Here is a 19,618-nt window from a genome sequence, read left to right on the forward strand (position 1 = left end):
TGTGAAGGACAAATTGGAACATGAAGGTAAGCATCCTTGATGTCCAAGGACACCATAAAATCCCCTTCTTCCAGATTCGCTATCACTGCTCTGAGTGACTCCATCTTGAACTTGAATTTTTGTATGTACAGGTTCAGAGATTTTAGATTTAGAATCGGTCTTACCGAGCCGTCCGGCTTCGGTACCACAAATAGCGTGGAGTAATACCCCTGTCCCTGTTGTAGGAGGGGTACCTTGACTATCACCTGCTGAGAATACAGCTTGTGAATGGCCTCCAATACCGTCGCCCTGTCGGAGGGAGACGTTGGCAAAGCAGACTTTAGGAAACGGCGAGGAGGGGACTTCTCGAATTCCAACCTGTAACCCTGAGATACTACCTGCAGGATCCAGGGGTCCACCTGCGAGTGAGCCCACTGTGCGCTGAAATGTTTGAGGCGACCCCCCACCGCCCCTGAGTCTGCTTGTAAGGTCCCAGCGTCATGCTGACGCCTTTGTAGAAGCCGGGGAGGGCTTCTGCTCCTGGGAAGGAGCTGCTTGTTGCAGTCTCTTACCCTTTCCTTTGCCTCGGGGCAAATAGGAATGTCCTTTTGCTCGTTTGTTCTTATAGGAACGAAAGGACTGCGGCTGAAAAGCCTGCGGCTTTTTCTGCTGGGAGGTGACCTGGGGTAAAAAGGTGGATTTTCCGGCCGTTGCCGTGGCCACCAGATCCGATAGACCGACCCCAAATAATTCCTCCCCCTTATACGGCAATACTTCCATATGTCGTTTGGAATCCGCATCACCTGACCACTGGCGCGTCCATAAACTACTTCTGGCAGATATGGACATCGCACTTACTCTTGATGCCAGAGTGCAAATATCTCTCTGTGCATCTCGCATATAAAGAAATGCATCCTTTAACTGCTCTATAGTCAGTAAAATACTGTCCCTATCCAGGGTATCAATATTTTCAGACAGTGACTCCGACCAAGCCACGCCAGCACTGCACATCCAGGCTGAGGCGATTGCTGGTCTCAGTATAACACCCGTATGTGTGTATATACTTTTTAATGTATTCTCCAGCCTCCTATCAGCTGGATCCTTGAGGGCGGCCGTATCAGGAGACGGTAACGCCACTTGCTTTGATAAGCGTGTGAGCGCCTTATCCACCCTAGGAGGTGTTTCCCAGCGCGCCCTAACCTCTGGCGGGAAAGGGTATAATGTCAATAACTTCTTTGAAATTAGCAGTTTTCTATCTGGGGTAACCCACGCTTCATTACACACTTCATTCAGTTCCTCTGATTCAGGAAAAACTATCGGTAGTTTTTTCACACCCCACATAATACCCCTTTTTGTGGTACTTGCAGTATCAGAGATATGCAAAGCCTCCTTCATTGCCGTGATCATATAACGTGTGGCCCTACTGGAAAATACGTTTGTTTCTTCACCGTCGACACTGGATTCAGTGTCAGTGTCTGGGTCTGTGTCGACCGACTGAGGTAAAGGGCGTTTTACAGCCCCTGACGGTGTCTGAGACGCCTGGACAGGTACTAACTGGTTTGCCGGCTGTCTCATGTCGTCAACCGACTTTTGTAGCGTGCTGACACTATCCCGTAATTCCATAAACAAAGCCATCCATTCTGGTGTCGACTCCCTAGGGGGTGACATCACCATTACAGGCAATTGCTCCGCCTCCACGCCAACATCGTCCTCATACATGTCGACACACACGTACCGACACACAGCAGACACACAGGGAATGCTCTGATAGAAGACAGGACCCCACTAGCCCTTTGGGGAGACAGCGGGAGAGTTTGCCAGCACACACCCAAGCGCTATAAATATATATAGGGACAACCTTAATAAGTGTGTTCCCTTTATAGCAGCTCAAATATTATAAATATCGCCAATAAGTGCCCCCCCTCTCTGTTTTTACCCTGTTTCTGTAGTGCAGTGCAGGGGAGAGTCCTGGGAGCCTTCCTCGCAGCGGAGCTGGGCAGGAAAATGGCGCTGTGTGCTGAGGAGAATAGGCCCCGCCCCCTTTTCGGCGGGCTTCTTCTCACGGTTTTTTTGGAACCTGGCAGGGGTTAAATACATCCATATAGCCCCAGGGGCTATATGTGATATATTTTAGCCAGAATAGGTATATTACATTGCTGCCCAGGGCGCCCCCCCAGCGCCCTGCACCCTCAGTGACCGCTGGTGTGAAGTGTGCGGAGAGCAATGGCGCACAGCTGCAGTGCTGTGCGCTACCTCATGAAGACTGAGACGTCTTCTGCCGCCGGTTTCTGGACCTCTTCTCTATTCGGCATCTGCAAGGGGGTCGGCGGCGTGGCTCCGGTGACCCATCCAGGCTGTACCTGTGATCGTCCCTCTGGAGCTAGTGTCCAGTAGCCTAAGAAGCAAATCCATCCTGCACGCAGGTGAGTTCACTTCTTCTCCCCTAAGTCCCTCGTTGCAGTGATCCTGTTGCCAGCAGGACTCACTGAAAATAAAAAACCTAACAAACTTTTTCTAAGCAGCTCTTTAGGAGAGCCACCTAGATTGCACCCTGCTCGGACGGGCACAAAAACCTAACTGAGGCTTGGAGGAGGGTCATAGGGGGAGGAGCCAGTACACACCACCTAGTGGTCAAACTTTTAAATTTTGTGCCCTGTCTCCTGCGGAGCCGCTATTCCCCATGGTCCTGACGGAGTCCCAGCATCCACTAGGACGTCAGAGAAAAAGATGATCATTATGATCATTTTACATAAACTTTAATTGAATAAACCACATCCCACATTCAGCACTTTACTAAATAAAAGCGATATTTCCTCTTTTTTATGTCCCAGTCTAAATGGGAAGAAAAATGAAGACAAAACAAGAGAACGCCACTAAAGACCACCCTCCTGCCCACTACAGAGAACGACCGATAGATTATCACAACAGGGACTCACTGCCAGCCAATCACAAGTGGTTTTATGACGCCAGCCTCTTGCCGCTGTAGTTTTATAGGGTCAGAGTTTTCGTAAGCAGTGTGATTCCGGCAGTATCGGCTGCAGTCTGGTTTTGCCATTACAATGATTGTGACTTTATGCCGGCAGATTACCGGGATCACAGTGCTTCTGAAAACTCCAAGTACTGTGTGTCCCCTTTTTTATAACGGAAACAAAATCAGCACTGCCTCGTGATGGGTCTGGTTGAGGATTCTCAGGGGAAGGAAGACGATGGAACATCCAAGCAGAGGGAGACTGTGAAATGTCAAGTACTGCTGCAAAACTGAAAAGGGGAAATAAATTCAACTGGATGGATGCTATTGGATGCATCAGACCATGTGACCATCTATATCGCATATACTGTACATGTGCTGTAATAAGAGGATTTGTGCGCAGTCACAGCTCTTCGGGATGGAATTCTCCCCAATGTGTGTACATATTTTCCATTTTGCTCACCTCTACCACACAGCCATCTTCCCTATTTATAATCTTTTTTTATTGTTATTTCTTATTATACCTTAATAATAAATCTTACGGTTAATTGTTATTAACATTTCTTCTGCAATCTTTGCCCCCTGCTCCCAGTCCTGAGTGCTAAGTAAAGACATGAGTAACGCGGCTCTATATAGAATGTATACAGATGTGTCCTCATACCTTATTGCCGCAGTCACGCCAGACACACCTTTTCGGCACGCCAGGTCCAGTGTGACTCGGCTCGCGCTCAGCATCTTTTATGACTGAATGTGCATCTTAGGCGCAATGCGATTTGACAAAACCGCTTCATGAGAACGCACCAATTACTTTAATAAGCGACGCTTGCGTATCTGTGTGCGAACGAGTCTGAAGTGCTATGTGATTTTTCACGCCAAGTTCTGTTGTGCCTAATCTGCGACTTTGGGGGTTATTTAGTAAGGATTGCAGATTCTGCTAAAAAGCCAAATCTACCATCCTTTCTATCGCATAGAACAAGAAAATTCCCGGCGCTGTGATTACATGGATATGTAAGCAGCTCTCTCAGGGGCAATTGGTATTTTACCCCTGCAATTGAAACTATAGAAAAAACAAACGAGAGAGCGCTAATCACATCTAATGTGGATTTTATTTTTTCAATATCAATAGTTTTAATCACATTATATACTTAATGCTGGCCGGCAATACATAAAAACACAATAAGAAATTGCAGTATACACCTAAAAAACAATTAATCAATAATTGTACTATGAATAATTAATTTCATGTGCACATGTGGGTATAACCACCCCACTGTTTAAATCACTTTCCTTATTTGTTAAGCTCCTACGGCTTGTAATATCTCTCAGGTGGAACAGATATTATGTACACAACATATGTCCAACAGTGTATCTCTTGTACTCAAATATATTGCTCATAAGCTTCTCAAACTCACAGTGGACCATGTACCTGTATATTAACTATGTATAGTACTTCAGTCCACAAGTCTGTTAGTCTGATTAATAAAGCATGCGTTTAGGAACAATAAATTGAGCACAGCCTTGCTCCCAGCTTGTTAGTGATGTTAAAGCAGTTAATGCAAAAGCTGATTACAAATAACCGTCACTGTCCTGCAGTAATCTGTGAATAAATGTTACAGGTATACCGTACAAGAGCCTCTGTTCAATCACGGTGCATGTGATAATCCTCCTGGCTAGTTTCTCACAGGTAGCCTTCTATGGAGTGGAACATACATCCGCTTTATCCACGGTAAGATAACTTTGTCCTACCGGCCGGTGCTAGCACTCTCGACCTTATCCGGAGTCCAGACAGACGCGTTTCCCCGCCTACTCACAAGCATCGGCGGCTTCCTCAGTGCCCTGACACCGAGGAAGCCGCCGATGCTTGTGAGTAGGCGGGGAAACGCGTCTGTCAGCACCTCCGGTTACAGACTGCAGCGGATGAAAATCCACCAGCTGGTCGGCTGAAGTATATTCCCGTAGCAGGGGAAACGCTGGTTCAATCATCTGCCCATGGACTCCGGATAAGGTCGAGAGCGTTAGCACTGGTCGGGAGGACAAAGTTATCTTACCGTGGATAAAGTGGATGTATGTTCCACTCCATAAAAGGCTACCTGTGAGAAACTAGCCAGGAGGATTATCACATGCACCGTGATTGAACAGAGGCTCTTTTACGGTATACCAGTAACATTTATTCACAGATTACTGCAGGACAGTGACGGTTATTTGTAATCAGCTTTTGCATTAACTGCTTTAACATCACTAACAAGCTGGGAGCAAGGCTGTGCTCAATTTATTGTTACTAAACACATGCTTTATTAATCAGACTAACGGACTTGTGGACTGAAGTACTATACAAAGTTAATATACAGGTACATGGTCCACTGTGAGTTTGAGAAGTTTATGAGCAATATATTCGCGTACAAGAGATACACTGTTGGACATATGTTGTGTACATAATATCTGTTCTACCCGAGAGATATTACAAGCCGTAGGCGCTTAACAAATAAGGAAAGTGATTTAAACAGAGTGGGGCGGTTATACCCACATGTGCACATGAAATTATTAATAGTACAATTATTGATTAATTGGTTTTTAGGTATATACTGCAATTTCTTATTGTGTTTTTATGTATTGCCGGCCGGCATTAAGTATATAATGTGATTAGAACTATTGATGTTGAAAAAATAAAATCCACATTAGATGTGATTAGCGCTCTCTCGTTTGTTTTTTCTATACTTTCTATCGCATGCTGGGGACTGCCCATCGCAGGGCAAGGCCGCCCTGCATGCTGAATGGCCTGCCCAGCGGCTGCAACTGCAATTTAATTGCGGTCGCAGTAACTCTGGACGACTACACTGCAGCCGCAGCTAGGCTGCTATGCAGGCGGTCAACCGCCATTTTTCCATCGGAGCAGCTGTGTGGGACGTCACGCAGCTGCCCTGAAAACGCTGCCGCCTCACCCCCGTTTTCCAAGCGCTGCCCCCCCAGCGGTCCACCGCCGCCAACCCCACCCCCCTCCCCCCCTGTGCGAACGCCTCTGCCTGTCGTTCAGGGGACCTGTGCGTGTGCACTAGAACCGCCAATGGGGTTATTGTGGTCGGCATCGCTTAGTGATGCGATTTGATTAACCCCCTTTGTACAAATGTAAAAAGTATTCCTGGGTGGCAAAGCCAGGCGTCTCTGGTACAGACTGAGTGGCGTTTTGCTTCGTTTGCGTGAGAATAACACGCAAATTTAAAGAAAAGGTCGCTGCACTACAACGCTTAGTGTGGGTCTTACGCACCAGGCGTCTCACGCTGCATGGAGTATTGAGGATAATGGGGGTATCCAATTATCTGTGGTCAGTGACTATTTTGCTGGCAGCTATCCAATTAGCCCCGATGCCAGCAAAGCAAAATCCCCAAAAAGAAGCATCCGGAGCCGCGATAACACAAGGGATTGTTAACTTATCACTGATCCCATGTGTTATCGTGCGATCGCGAGTCCATTTTCGGCCGATAAAAACGACCTCTAATTGGATACTGGGATAATGATCATCGGTCATACATTGGGATAGCAAGCCGTTTTTATCTTCCAAAAATGGATACCACCCCACTGTGTATGAAGACACATCTGTACATCCAGTGTACATTAGTAAAATGAATCACACCTACCACTGTCCAACACAACAAATAAATCATTCACAATGATAAACTCAAAGTATAAAAGGATACTGAAAATGGCCGTAGTCTATGAGGATGAGACCGGGATACAGTAGAATGCAGAACAGGGACAGCGCCTAGAATTAGGAAAATAGAATCAGAAATAATGACAATTTTGGAAAAACTGAAACTAATAGGAACCTACCTGTGAGTTTTTGCCGTTTAATAGGGCATTGCTCTAGGGTACACGACTGCAAAGAGACTCTAGCATGAAAGTGGAACGTATCATACAACGACTGTAGTACAGGAGCAGTTGGTCTACGGAACACACACAGGATGCAGATTCCCGTTTGCCACTTACTTTTCTTTTGGAAGATGTGTCTTGCAGATTGGAACAGTACAGGATAACAGCCGGGATGTAAACTATCAAATCAGCAACTAAAACTACAAGACATAGACAAGTTTGTATTATAATAACATAATGATTCCGCACATATCTGGACAGTGACAACAGGATTTAATGGGAAAGTAGCTCAGAAACTGCCGCACAAGTTCTAAGAGTCACCTTGGGGTTAGAAAAGAGCTCATTTAGGCCAAAACGATATTTCAAGTGAAGTAATTACCCAGAGTACTCCGCTAACAGGCTGCAGCAGGAGGACCTGTCAGACTATTCATAAACCCATGACTGATAGGACAATTCCTGCACAATAAATCAAGCCTGCTCCCTATCTGAGAAGTTATTGTTGGGTTGACATGTTCCTACTTAACCAATAGTCATAAAAATGCAGCCTGTCAATTCACTAGTGGATGAGGTATGAGGAACGTTGTGCCTCGTGCCTCCCTGATCTCTGTAGTTCACAATGAAGGCTATGAACACATATAGAGAAAGATACTTGCAAATTTACCCCATAGCACGGTAGCCTCCCCTGTGTGTAGGAGATTTGTGCTTTATGCTTTTTTTCCCCATGATAAACTGAACACCAGGGGGGGCTGCTCCTGCAGAACGGATTATGTAATGTGACCTTTCAGCGAAACAGCGGAAAACGCTTCGTCTCTAAGTGCATGTTTTACCACGGACATTTTTACTGAGCGGCCTGCAACTGATTTTTAGGGAACTGGAAACAGAACAATGGTGGTCATTCCGAGTTGGTCGCTCGCTAGCAGTTTTTAGCAGACGTACAAACGCTATGCCGCCTCCCACTGGGAGTGTATTTTAGCTTAGCAGAAGTGCGAACGAAAGGATCGCAGAGCGGCTACAATTTTGTTTTGTGCAGTTTTAAAGTAGCTCAAAACCTACTCAGCGCTTGCGATCACTTCAGACTGTTCAGTTCCTGTTTTGATGTCACAAAAACGCCCTGCGTTCGCCCAGCCACGCCTGCGTTTTTTCTGCCACGCCTGCGTTTCTCCGAACACTCCCTGAAAACGGAAAAGGAAAGGATCCTTTAGAAAAACAATCCTCCATCTGTCCTGTTCTATCATTGAGGATTACCATCCAATTAAGGGTGAATGTTTTTATTCCATGCCACTATGTCTATTACTATGCACATGGGGTATTATGGTATTTGGTGAGCGCTGCATTTTGTTGTGCTTTAATTCTGTCTATGCGTTACTCCCTGAAAACGGTCAGTTGCCACCCAGAAACGCCCTCTTCCTGTCAATCACTCTGCGGCCAGCAGTGCGTCTGAAAAGCTTCGCTAGACCCTGTGTGAAACTACATTGTTTGTTGTAAAAGCACATTGCGCCGCATGCGCAGAAGTGCAGTTTTTAGCCTCAACGCTGCACAGCGAACGAATGCAGCTAGTGATCAACTCGGAATGACCACCAGTGTTCTGCAAAGTACAAATGCGTCCTCATACATCTAGCCGCAATACACCACGCAGGCGTGCGACGAGGAGCTATTTGCCGTGGCTGCAGCAAAGATGAAGATACATCTGTATCAGAATTTTGCACAAAGCAATGCAAAACTGTCTCATTTGCATATTCCCTCCCAAATTTCACACCTGAGTCATAGGGCCGGATTAAAATCCCCCCCCCCCCCCCCCCGACAAGTTCATTTTAGCGAGCTGAAATGCGCATAGAGAGACCCGTTTGGGTGCCCACGGGTCTTTTCACAATCACGTCTATTACTTTAGTCGGGTTTAGGTGCTTTGCGCGCCTAAACTCGTCTGTAAGGGGCGCAATCAGCGCGATAACGGGGGGACATTTGAATATCACACCTCTGTATCCCGTCACTTTAGACGGGAGATAGGGGGTCCGATAAGATTTCAATTCCCCCCTTAAAGTTACTTAGGAGATTTGCTCATGGTGGATGATTAGTGGAATTGCTAAACTTGTAGTTTACATCAGGTTGGTTTTGAAGTAGCTCTATTACATGGTCCAACTTAACAAATGTATTATCAATTCATTTTTACTCTGTTTGTAGAAATTGTTAAATAACTGTTCCCTGTTCCAACGAGAAATACAAAGTTTGCAGACTGATTTGATGTTATGTCAGCGGAGTCCTGCGAGAATCAGCTGGATCTGGTTGCTTGTATAGAAGTACAGAACTGAAACATTCATTTCCTCCGAACTGCTGAAAAGTTTCAGGAAAGTCATTAGACGGGGAAGACACCTACCGGTCGCACGCATGAAGACCTTGTGATGCAGGCTCTCGTATCCCCTGGAGGAGAACAATGCCACCCAGTCAGGATTGATCATGCGGGCGCTACAATAGAAAGTGGGAAATGTTCAGCTGCTCTCGCCCAGTTCTCCAGCAGATCACAGTGAGCAATATTAGACTGGAGCCTCCTCTTAATATGAGGCAGAGGTGAGCTACCTACCGTAACAAGCGGAATCCAAAACCTGGCTAGCAAATACTAACGTAAACAAAACAATGCATGGTTTCGTGTATCTGCATAAAATAAAAAGGTTCCCCCGAAAATGAGAATCCTTTTCTTATATTTAACAAAGAAGAAAAAAATGGTTCCTTTAAATTTAAAAGGACAAATAAGCAGAAGGTTACAATCAGGGCTGGTGCTGAGGAGTTTGATGCTCCCCTGCCTGAGGTCAGAGTATGCCAACTTCACTGTGCAGAAAAGGCATGTGCTACCCCCTCTACCCCCACCATTCCACCCATCTCACAGCGGTGCCCTACAGCTACCTCTGTGACTCTATTCATTTCATCTAAGGACTATTAGATTGCTCCAATGCAGATTTATATCATATACCCATCAGCTGATCATCGTGAGAGCAATCTGTCAAGTCTCTAGGTTTTGATTACTATTATGTGCAAGTCTGGGTATCCTTTTAGCGATCTGTAGCATGGTGAGTGAGACAATCTGTGAGGGGATACATTTCCAGTAATTTAGCTCAGATATGGTGAAACATACAAAATGACACCAAACAATAATAAAAAACAACAACGTGTGTCGACCTTTTGACCAGTTGGAGCGACCTATGTCTACTGTAAATCTAATGAACAACATCCATGATATTGATACATTAAACATGCTTTTACTCTAGCTTATTTATACCTTTATAACTAGGTAACCCTTCCATTCCTGTATATATCTTTGAAACCTTTGCTCCCACCCTGAAGGTGGAACAGAACTGTGCCACCTGCTTGCACCCGCAGGGTGCTCCCAGAAGCACAGTGCCCTCCTGCTGCGCGTGCTGGGCTTGCCATGTTCTGCCGAAACCAATGTGTCCACTTTTTTAACACCCCATGAAAATACACTGTTATGCTGGGTACACACTGGCCGATATATCGCTGGCCCGTCGGCCAGTGTGTACCAACGATATGTCTGTGAACACCTTCGCTCACAGACATATCGCGTCGGCCCTGCAGCACACATGATGACCAATAAATCTAGAGCGAAATTGGTGCATCGCTGTGTGTGTACGGGCGGTCAGCTGACTGCCCGTACATAAGCAGCAGCTGCTGGTGGCGATTGATGGCTGAACTAGGCGGGCGCATGTAAATGCCTGCCTAGTTCGTGACGTCAGTCACGACGGATCGTGCAGTGTGTGTGCACACAACACACTGCACGATGCGGCTAAAGGTATACCTGCAGATCCATTGATCTGCAGATATATCTACCAGGGTGTACCCAGCATTACTCAGTAGGAAGGGGACCAATCTGTGACTGATTAGCGCAGCGGAGCCTTCATATGCAAGTCTGATCGAGCTGAATCCCCTCTTCAGGTTATACTAGGGCATGGGGACAGAGTGAAGCGAGACTGTGGGGGAGATGTACCAAACCTTCTAATGAGGGGACAAGTGGCGAAGTTGCCTATAGTATCCAATCAGCTTATAGCCATCATTTAAGAAAATGTATTTCATAAACGCGATCTAGAATTTAAATTGACTGTTATGGGCAACTTCTCCACACTTCAGAGGGTTTGATACACCTCCCCCTGTGACACCACATCTAATGTGATGGAGCACCTGAAGCGTACTCCAGCCATACAAAACTCCCTAAGTGTTTAACGCCAGTAATACTCACACGTAGCCGCACAGGAGGCTGTGATAGGCCGTCAGAGGGGGGTAGTCCAGACCCCAGTACAGAAGATCATTGTCGGTGGAATTGAAGTACCTGCGTACGAAAAACCAGTTACTATTTGATGTTCTCCGAAATGCCCCAGCGTGGAGTAATATAGATGTGGAGTCAGAACTCCATTGGTAGACAGCATTAACAACAAGGCACAAATAAATTATACACACAAGTTATTATAAGAGACATATCCCAGGTCTACAAGAAATACACCATAAACTCTACAAACCATTGTTCCACCGGCAAATTGACGGTCACTTCTTGCCAGTGTCTCTGGGCCTCATAGTCCCCAAACATGGGCGGTTTTCTGGCGCCTACAAAAATATTGACGGAACAGACACGTAAATAGGGCACATTTCACATGCAGAAAACAACGAACATTTAATGAAAGAGACCAGCAGAGATTATATTCTCATTATATACATGGAGACGTTTGTAGTAAGTGACGGTAAACGCGCTGTACACACATTTACCACCACAGCCTCTAACTCACAGATCAAGTGCGGAGACGGGCTGTAAAAGGTGACAAGATCGCAGTTATCAGAGTGGCGAATATAATGGGAGAAACATTTCATCAAAATGTTTATTCAGGGTTATCTCAGCTGCACGTGTGGTGGGAAGAGCAGCAGGTTCCAATCTGGTACGTTCTATATGAGATCTCACAGCAGAATTCCACCAAAGGCAATGTTTAGCCGATATTCACTAACATCAGAGAAAGTGCTACTTACCGTCAGATTGGGGTCACCCCAATGAGGTGGGTCCCTGCCAACGGCTGCCACAGTCCAGTACTGTGATAATCTCTCCTGCCTTATTTAAATAGACAGCAGTGTTGTTATTCTTAGGAACAGGACGGTTATAGGAGAGGGGCTTAACACCACCAAAGACTGAAGCTGTCCCAGTTTGTAGGAGAGAGGATCACAGGACAGGACCGGTTTCAGCCTTTAGGGAGACCTGCAAGATCAGGGGTTACACCAAACGATAAAACTGTATTTACTTTTGTATTAGTGAATTCAACAAAGAACTTTTTGGTTGCAGGTGGAGTTATGCTGTTGCTGAACTACACATACCAGCATGCCCTGCAACAGTTTTGCTATTTGGTCATGCTAAAATTGTTGCAGGGCATGCTGGGATGTGTAGTTCAACAACAGCTGGAGGGCCAAAGGTTCACCATAGGCAGAGTATTATTATTATCACCTTTATTAATAAGAGTTCTTTTCTGTAGGGGCAATAAGGCTTATGTGGCCAATGATCCAGGGAGGTTATCCACTTAAAATTTTTGGGGTCAGGAGAACACACTACCCGAGTCTAAATTGGCTCCCGTCACGCTGGAGGTTGTTTTCACTTCTTCTCGATCAACACAATTAGAGTTTATGAAAGGTTGAATATGATTGGCCAGTTTTTTTTCCCAAGTATAATAATCCCGCATATTTATAATTAAAGTATATGGAAATAATACACTTCCTGGCCTCTGGGAAACTGCAGAGATAATTGTGCCCAAATAGTCTCAGCTGCAAAAGGGGCTAGAAAATAACATCATAGAGAAAATGATAATATTTTACAGTCCAAAACTATTTCCATTTTCACTTCTGTTATGGATTATCAGACAAATTCTACAGGGCTGTACATTTCCGTGTTACAAAACTAATGCTGTTGTTCCGTGAATCATGCAATATATGACAGCTCGGAAACCGCCACATGGATTTGCCCCCAGCCACTGGAGTTATATACCCCGCTAAAGAAAGAGATGGCTGTAGCCAATGAGCGACTGTTATATTCTTACTGAGGTTTAGTGTTCCTCCATACAGAGCCACGGAGTCACTGCTATATTCTTACTGGAGTTTAGTGTTCCGCAATACAGAGCCACCGAGTCACTGTTATATTCTTACTGAAGTTTAATGTTCCGCCATACAGAGCCACGGAGTCACTGTTATATTCTTACTGGAGTTTAGTGTTCCGCCATACAGAACCACCGAGTCACTGTTATATTCTTACTGGAGTTTAGTGTTCCGCCATATAGAGCCACTGCTATATTCTTACTGGAGTTTAGTGTTCCGCCGTACAGAGCCACCGAGTCACTGCTATATTCTAACCGGGGTCTAGTGTTCCTCCATACAAAGCCACCGAGTGTTACATTTTTACTGGGGACTAGCCTTCGGCCACACAGAGGGACTGTTACATTCTTACTAGGGAATAGTGTTCGGTCATACAGAGGGACTGTTACATTCTTACTGGGGACCAGTGTTTGGCCATACAGAGGGACTGTTACATTCTAACAGGGGACTAATGTTCGGCCACACAGAGGGACTGTTACATTCTTACCGGGGACTAGTGTTCGGCCATACAGAGGGACTGTTACATTCTTACTAGGGACTAATGTTCACCCATACAGAGGGACTGTTACATTCTTACTGGGGCCTAGTGTTCAACCGTATAGAGGGACTGTTAAATTCTTACTGGGGACTAGCCTTCGGCAATACAGAGGGACTGTTACATTCTTACTGGGGACTAGTGTTTGGCCGTACAGAGGGAATGTTACATTCTTACTGGGGACTAGCCTTCAGCCATACAGAGGGACTGTTACATTCTTACTGGGGACTAGTGTTTGGCCGTACAGAGGGACTCTTACATTCTTACTGGGGTCTAGTGTTCGGCCATACAGAGGGACTGTTACATTCTTACTGGGGACTAGTGTTCGGCCACACAGAGGGACTGTTACATTCTTACTGGGGACTAGTGTTCGGCCACACAGAGGGACTGTTACATTCTTACTGGGGACTAGTGTTCGGCCACACAGAGGGACTGTTACATTCTTACTGGGGACTAGTGTTTGGCCTACAGAGGGACTTTTACATTCTTACTGGGGTCTAGTGTTCGGACATACAGAGGGACTGTTACATTCTTACTGGGGACTAGTGTTTGGCCGTACAGAGGGACTCTTACATTCTTACTGGGGTCTAGTGTTCGGCCATACAATGCAGGCTTCCAACAGAAACAATTTCTGCCCTGGAGGTAAATATACTCTATGGCATCCTATACAAACAGTGAGAGTCTAACCTTTCTAAAGCTCCCATGCCCTACCAGAGCAAAGATAAGTATTTTAAATTGTGGGGCCTGCAATGAATGACAGTAAGTCATTTATTCCGGGAACCTATGACATCCTAGAATGTCTCTCCCGAAACGATTCCTGTCTTTCAATGGTAACACAGCACTAGAGCTGGCTCAGCTCTGCACCTGTTCAGTCCCAACATAAATGTTCCTTTGACCACTAACCAAAACATGACTAATATGATTAACCTCCTCGTCCTGAAGCAGAGCAACCAGCCCCAGAATAACCATCCATCAGCAGATCAACATCTGCAGCAACTCGTTATCCTCCGGCACTTGTCCAAGCGGTCTGAGGGTTCCAGATGCAAGAGCTGTACAGGGCAATGTCATTCAGCCAGGGTCTTGTCATGTTTTTAAAAATATATAATGACATCTCTGACCACAGTGTCGGAAAGAATGCACCGGCAGACAATTCACATCACGCATCTGACATGGTAACAAAACATAACACCCAGCGGAGAGTAAGACGATATCAAATGTATTAGTCCAAGAAAATGTACACCTGGATGGTGGGGTAAGTATTTATAAGAAGACAACACTTAATAGAATAAATTCCTGATTTAAGTATTTAGGAAGTTATTTCTTGCACAGAAATTATAAGTATATTCAGATTATTGTAAATGCAGCAAATGTATTTGTGTGAAATAATGGTTCCTTACAGTAAATCCGGGTACATACTATAGCAGCGGTGGCCAACGCGTGGCTCTTTCTCCCTCCGCATGCGGCTTGGCTCCCGCCTCCCTGCACACTGCCCCCGAGTGCAGCAGCAGCGTTTCTAAGGGCGCTGGCCCGTGAGCCAATCAGAGCTCGCGCTCCGACAGCCAATAAGGGGTAGCTGCTGCCGGAGCGCAAGCTGATTGGCTCACTGTTCAGCACCATAATTAATATGTGCAAGAGACTTGCTGAGGGGCAAGGGAGACGTGTGCTCTCCTCCCATTAGTCTCAGAGGACGGCGGCAGCTGTAGCCGCCCAGGCCAGCCCAGCGACAGCAGTGGTGAGCATTATTGGGGGCATTATATGTATGGGGCACTGTACTGGGGCATTATATGTATGGAGCACTGTACTGGGGCATTATATGTATAGGCAGTGTACAATGTGACTAAAAACGGGGTTATGACACAAGGTCATACTCTTACAAATGTCATACCGAAAGGTGTGCACACAAAAATGGGGTGTGGCTTTGTGACTAGGCCACGCCCCTTTTTTTGTTGCGTGCGCATGATAATGGCTCTTTCACTTGACTACAGATCTTTTCTGGCTCCTTGCCACTGGATGGTTGGCCACTCCTGTACTATAGGATACATTGGGCAATCTTGTGATCCATGATGTAGCTAAACGGACATCTAGTGCAGGCATGTCCAAACTGCGGCCCTCCAGCTGTTGTGAAACTACACATCCCAGCATGCCCTGACACAGCTTTAGCATTCTCTGACAGCAAAACTGTGTCAGGGCATGCTGGGATATGTAGTTTCACAACAGCTGGAGGGCCGCAGTTTGGACATGCCTGATCTAGTGTATGCTCCCAATTCATTGTTTGAATACTTGGATGGTCACACCTGATGGGACGATGAGACAGGCGATGAGGTGTAGTTACATTAAGCACATAACGATATCGTGTATATATCATTACATCGCATCATCGCCAGATGGCTGAGCTGTGCAGCAGGCTTCTGACCATTAGGTCATGGTTTATGTGGATAGGCTATCTGGTCAGATGGGAGAAGGATGGAATAATTATGTACTATGAACTGCGATAAAATTATTGTGACCAAATTTTAATGTATGCAAAATATCATAACCACACTGATGTAAAGTACTTTCTTTTATCTTTTTATGGTTTTAGGAAATAAAATTAATAAACGACAAAAATTATTTAATATTCTACATGAAAACTGAACTAAAAATTTGCACGTCACTCAATTCCCTAAAGCAAACACTCCAGCCCAGTGAAGTAACAAGGAGAGGTAATATTCACATCAATTCCCCCTACTTACATTCCACTCACAACATGCGTTTCATCCATCGTGATTATATATATTACCCCTTTGGCATTATGCAGATGTCCCTATGTAAAGAATGTTTCACTTCCCCACCCTCCCCTTTTTATCATTCATTAAACCAGGGGATAGCAGTAGTATATGTCATGTGCCTGGGTTACACCGGGAGAGAGCAGTAGTATATGTGCCTGGGTTACACCGGGAGAGAGCAGTAGTATATGTGCCTGGGTTACACCGGGAGAGAGCAGTAGTATATGTGCCTGGGTTACACCGAGAGAGAGCAGTAGTACATGCGCCTGGGTTACACCGGGAGAGAACAGCAGTATATGTGCCTGGGTTACACCAGGAGAGGAGAGAACAGCAGTATATGTGCCTGGGTTACACCGGGAGAGAACAGCAGTATATGTGCCTGGGTTACACCGGGAGAGAACAGTAGTATATGTGCCTGGGTTACACCGGGAGAGAGCAGTAGTATATGTGCCTGGGTTACACCGGGAGAGAGCAGCAGTATATGTGCCTGGGTTACACCGGGAGAGAGCAGCAGTATATGTGCCTGGGTTACACCGGGAGAGAGCAGCAGTATATGTGCCTGGGTTACACCGGGAGAGAGCAGCAGTATATGTGCCTGGGTTACACCGGGAGAGAGCAGCAGTATATGTGCCTGGGTTACACCGGGAGAGAGCAGCAGTATATGCGCCTGGGTTACACCGGGAGAGAACAGCAGTATATGGGCCTGGGTTACACCGGGAGAGAACAGCAGTATATGTGCCTGGGTTACACCGGGAGAGAACAGCAGTATATGTGCCTGGGTTACACCGGGAGAGAACAGCAGTATATGTGCCTGGGTTACATCGGGAGAGAACAGTAGTATATGTGCCTGGGTTACACCGGGAGAGAACAGTAGTATATGTGCCTGGGTTACACCAGGAGAGGAGATAACAGTAGTATATGTGTCTGGGTTACACCGGGAGAGAACAGTAGTATATGTGCCTGGGTTACACCGGGAGAGAACATTAGTATATGTGCCTGGGTTACACCAGGAGAGGAGAAAACAGTAGTATATGTGCCTGGTTTACACCGGGAGAGGACAGTAGTATATGTGCCTGGGTTACACCGGGAGAGAACAGTAGTATATGTGCCTGTCTTACACCGGGAGAGAACATTAGTATATGTGCCTGTCTTACACCGGGAGAGAACAGTAGTATATGTGCCTGTCTTACACCGGGAGAGAACAGTAGTATATGTGCCTGTCTTACACCGGGAGAGAACAGTAGTATATGTGCCTGGCTTACACCGGGAGAGAACAGTAGTATATGTGCCTGGCTTACACCGGAGAGAACAGTAGTATATGTGCCTGGCTTACACCGGGAGAGAGCATTGGTATATGTGTCTGGGTTACACCAGGAGATGAGAGAACAGTAGTATATGTGCCCTGGTTACACCAGGAGAGGAGAGAACAGTAGTATATGTGCCTGGGTTACACCGGGAGAGAACAGTACTATATGTGCCTGGCTTACCCCGGGAGAGAACAGTAGTATATGTGCCTGTCTTACACCGGGAGAGAACAGTAGTATATGTGCCTGTCTTACACCGGGAGAGAACAGTAGTATATGTGCCTGTCTTACACCGGGAGAGAACAGTAGTATATGTGCCTGTCTTACACCGGGAGAGAACAGTAGTATATATGCCTGAGTTACACCGGGAGAGAGCAGTGGTATATGTGTCTGGGTTACACCAGGAGATCAGAGAACAGTAGTATATGTGCCTGGGTTACACCGGGAGAGAACAGTAGTATATGTGCCTGGGTTACACCGGGAGAGAACAGTAGTATATGTGCCTGGGTTACACGGGGAGAGAGCAGTAGTATATGTGCCTGGGTTACACCGGGAGAGAACAGTAGTATATGTGCCTGGGTTACACCGGGAGAGAACAGTAGTATATGTGCCTGGGTTACACCGGGAGAGAACAGTAGTATATGTGCCTGGGTTACACCGGGAGAGAACAGTAGTATATGCGCCTGGGTTACACCGGGAGACAACAGTAGTATATGTGCCTGGGTTACACCAGGAGAGAACAGTAGTATATGTGCCTGGGTTACACCAGGAGAGGAGAGAACAGTAGTATATGTGCCTGGGTTACACCAGGAGAGGAGAGAACAGTAGTATATGTGCCTGGGTTACACCGGGAGAAAACAGCAGTATATGTGCCTTGGAAAACCAGGACAGAACAGTAGTACAGGCGCCAGGCCGAGGCCAGGAGGGAACATCAGTATATGCACCGGGCTGAAGCTATGAGGGAACAGTAGTATACACGCTGCTCTCACCTGCAGAGCAGCAATGAATGGATCGCAGAGAGTGGCTGGGGGCAACCTAGTAGCACGGGTAGTGATGGTTACACCCCCAAGCGCGGCATGCAACCGGGGTGTGACTCACAGCTGCACCTCCTTTTTCATGCACACTCCATAGGTGCTCACACCATGCCCCCACAGGCTCTCCTCCCCTCCCCAAATGTTGGGAGGCACACATATACACTGGGGTTCATTTATTTGACATAAGCCAATTATCCTACTGCAGCACTCATGCAAATGCAAACCCAGGCAAATACGTGAGAACATACAAACTCTGCACATACTGTACATGCCCCAATATGCAACAATACTAACCACTGCACCACTGTGCTGCCCTACGCAATAACACAAGCTATACCCAGTGTAAAGAAGCAGGGACAGCACACTGCAGCACGTTACCTGAGTACGGATACAGGGACACAGCCCAGCGCACGGTGAGAGCCAGCAGCACTATCACACCTGTCACGGACGCCTCCATGTCTCTCCCTCCCGCACACATCAGCTTCGGTAGATGCTAGAACCAACCCATCAGCTTCACCGCCCGGCCTCTACGTCACACACAGGCGACGGCGCCACAGTGACACATCACCGAGCTGCCAGCCCTGCGCTCCCGCGTCACCATGGCAACAGAAGGGTGGGGAGATTTGGCTCTCTGGTTTCCTCAAACGACCTGTAGGCTGTTTTAGCCGGAGAGTCAGAGCAGGAGCAGCTCAGTGTCCGCCGTGCGGGATCCTCCTCGGTAAGACTGAAATCTGCTGCCGCCAGGCCTTTGCCCTCATCCAATATGGCGCGGCAGGCTTCAAGGGCGCTCCCTGTGGACCCCCTGAGCTCTGACTGATATCTTGGAGTAAATTTACTAAAATGGGAGTTCTATTTAAGATGGGATTTTGCCCATAGCAACCAATCAGATTCCATTTACATACCTCCAAACTGTCCTGATTTTCGCGGGACAGTCCCGTTTTTTTGGAACTGTCCTATACCCTCCATCTGTACCTTTTTGGCAGGTACAGTACTTTTTTTTATGGTCTGTACCGATTTTTGTCTCTCCAAACGTCCATTGAAAGTGTAGG

At 46.5% G+C, this 19,618-nt stretch overlaps 1 protein-coding gene across 1 annotated transcript in view; it reads right to left on the reverse strand.

The window, feature by feature from the left end:
* Positions 1-19,197, reverse strand: part of ALG6 (ALG6 alpha-1,3-glucosyltransferase) — a 52,600-nt gene extending 33,403 nt beyond the window's left edge. The window contains exons 1-6 of the mRNA XM_063939198.1: positions 18,948-19,197; positions 11,329-11,413; positions 11,052-11,141; positions 9,183-9,271; positions 6,929-7,011; positions 6,640-6,704 (exon numbers count right to left, since the gene is read on the reverse strand). Of these exons, the coding sequence (XP_063795268.1) occupies positions 6,640-6,704; positions 6,929-7,011; positions 9,183-9,271; positions 11,052-11,141; positions 11,329-11,413; positions 18,948-19,047 (512 nt within the window). The 5' untranslated portion in view covers positions 19,048-19,197. The remainder of the gene's footprint in view (positions 1-6,639; positions 6,705-6,928; positions 7,012-9,182; positions 9,272-11,051; positions 11,142-11,328; positions 11,414-18,947) is intronic.
* Positions 19,198-19,618: the final 421 nt, after the last annotated feature.

Source organism: Pseudophryne corroboree, chromosome 9, assembly GCF_028390025.1.
Source record: "Pseudophryne corroboree isolate aPseCor3 chromosome 9, aPseCor3.hap2, whole genome shotgun sequence".
NCBI classification, from domain to species: domain Eukaryota; kingdom Metazoa; phylum Chordata; class Amphibia; order Anura; family Myobatrachidae; genus Pseudophryne; species Pseudophryne corroboree.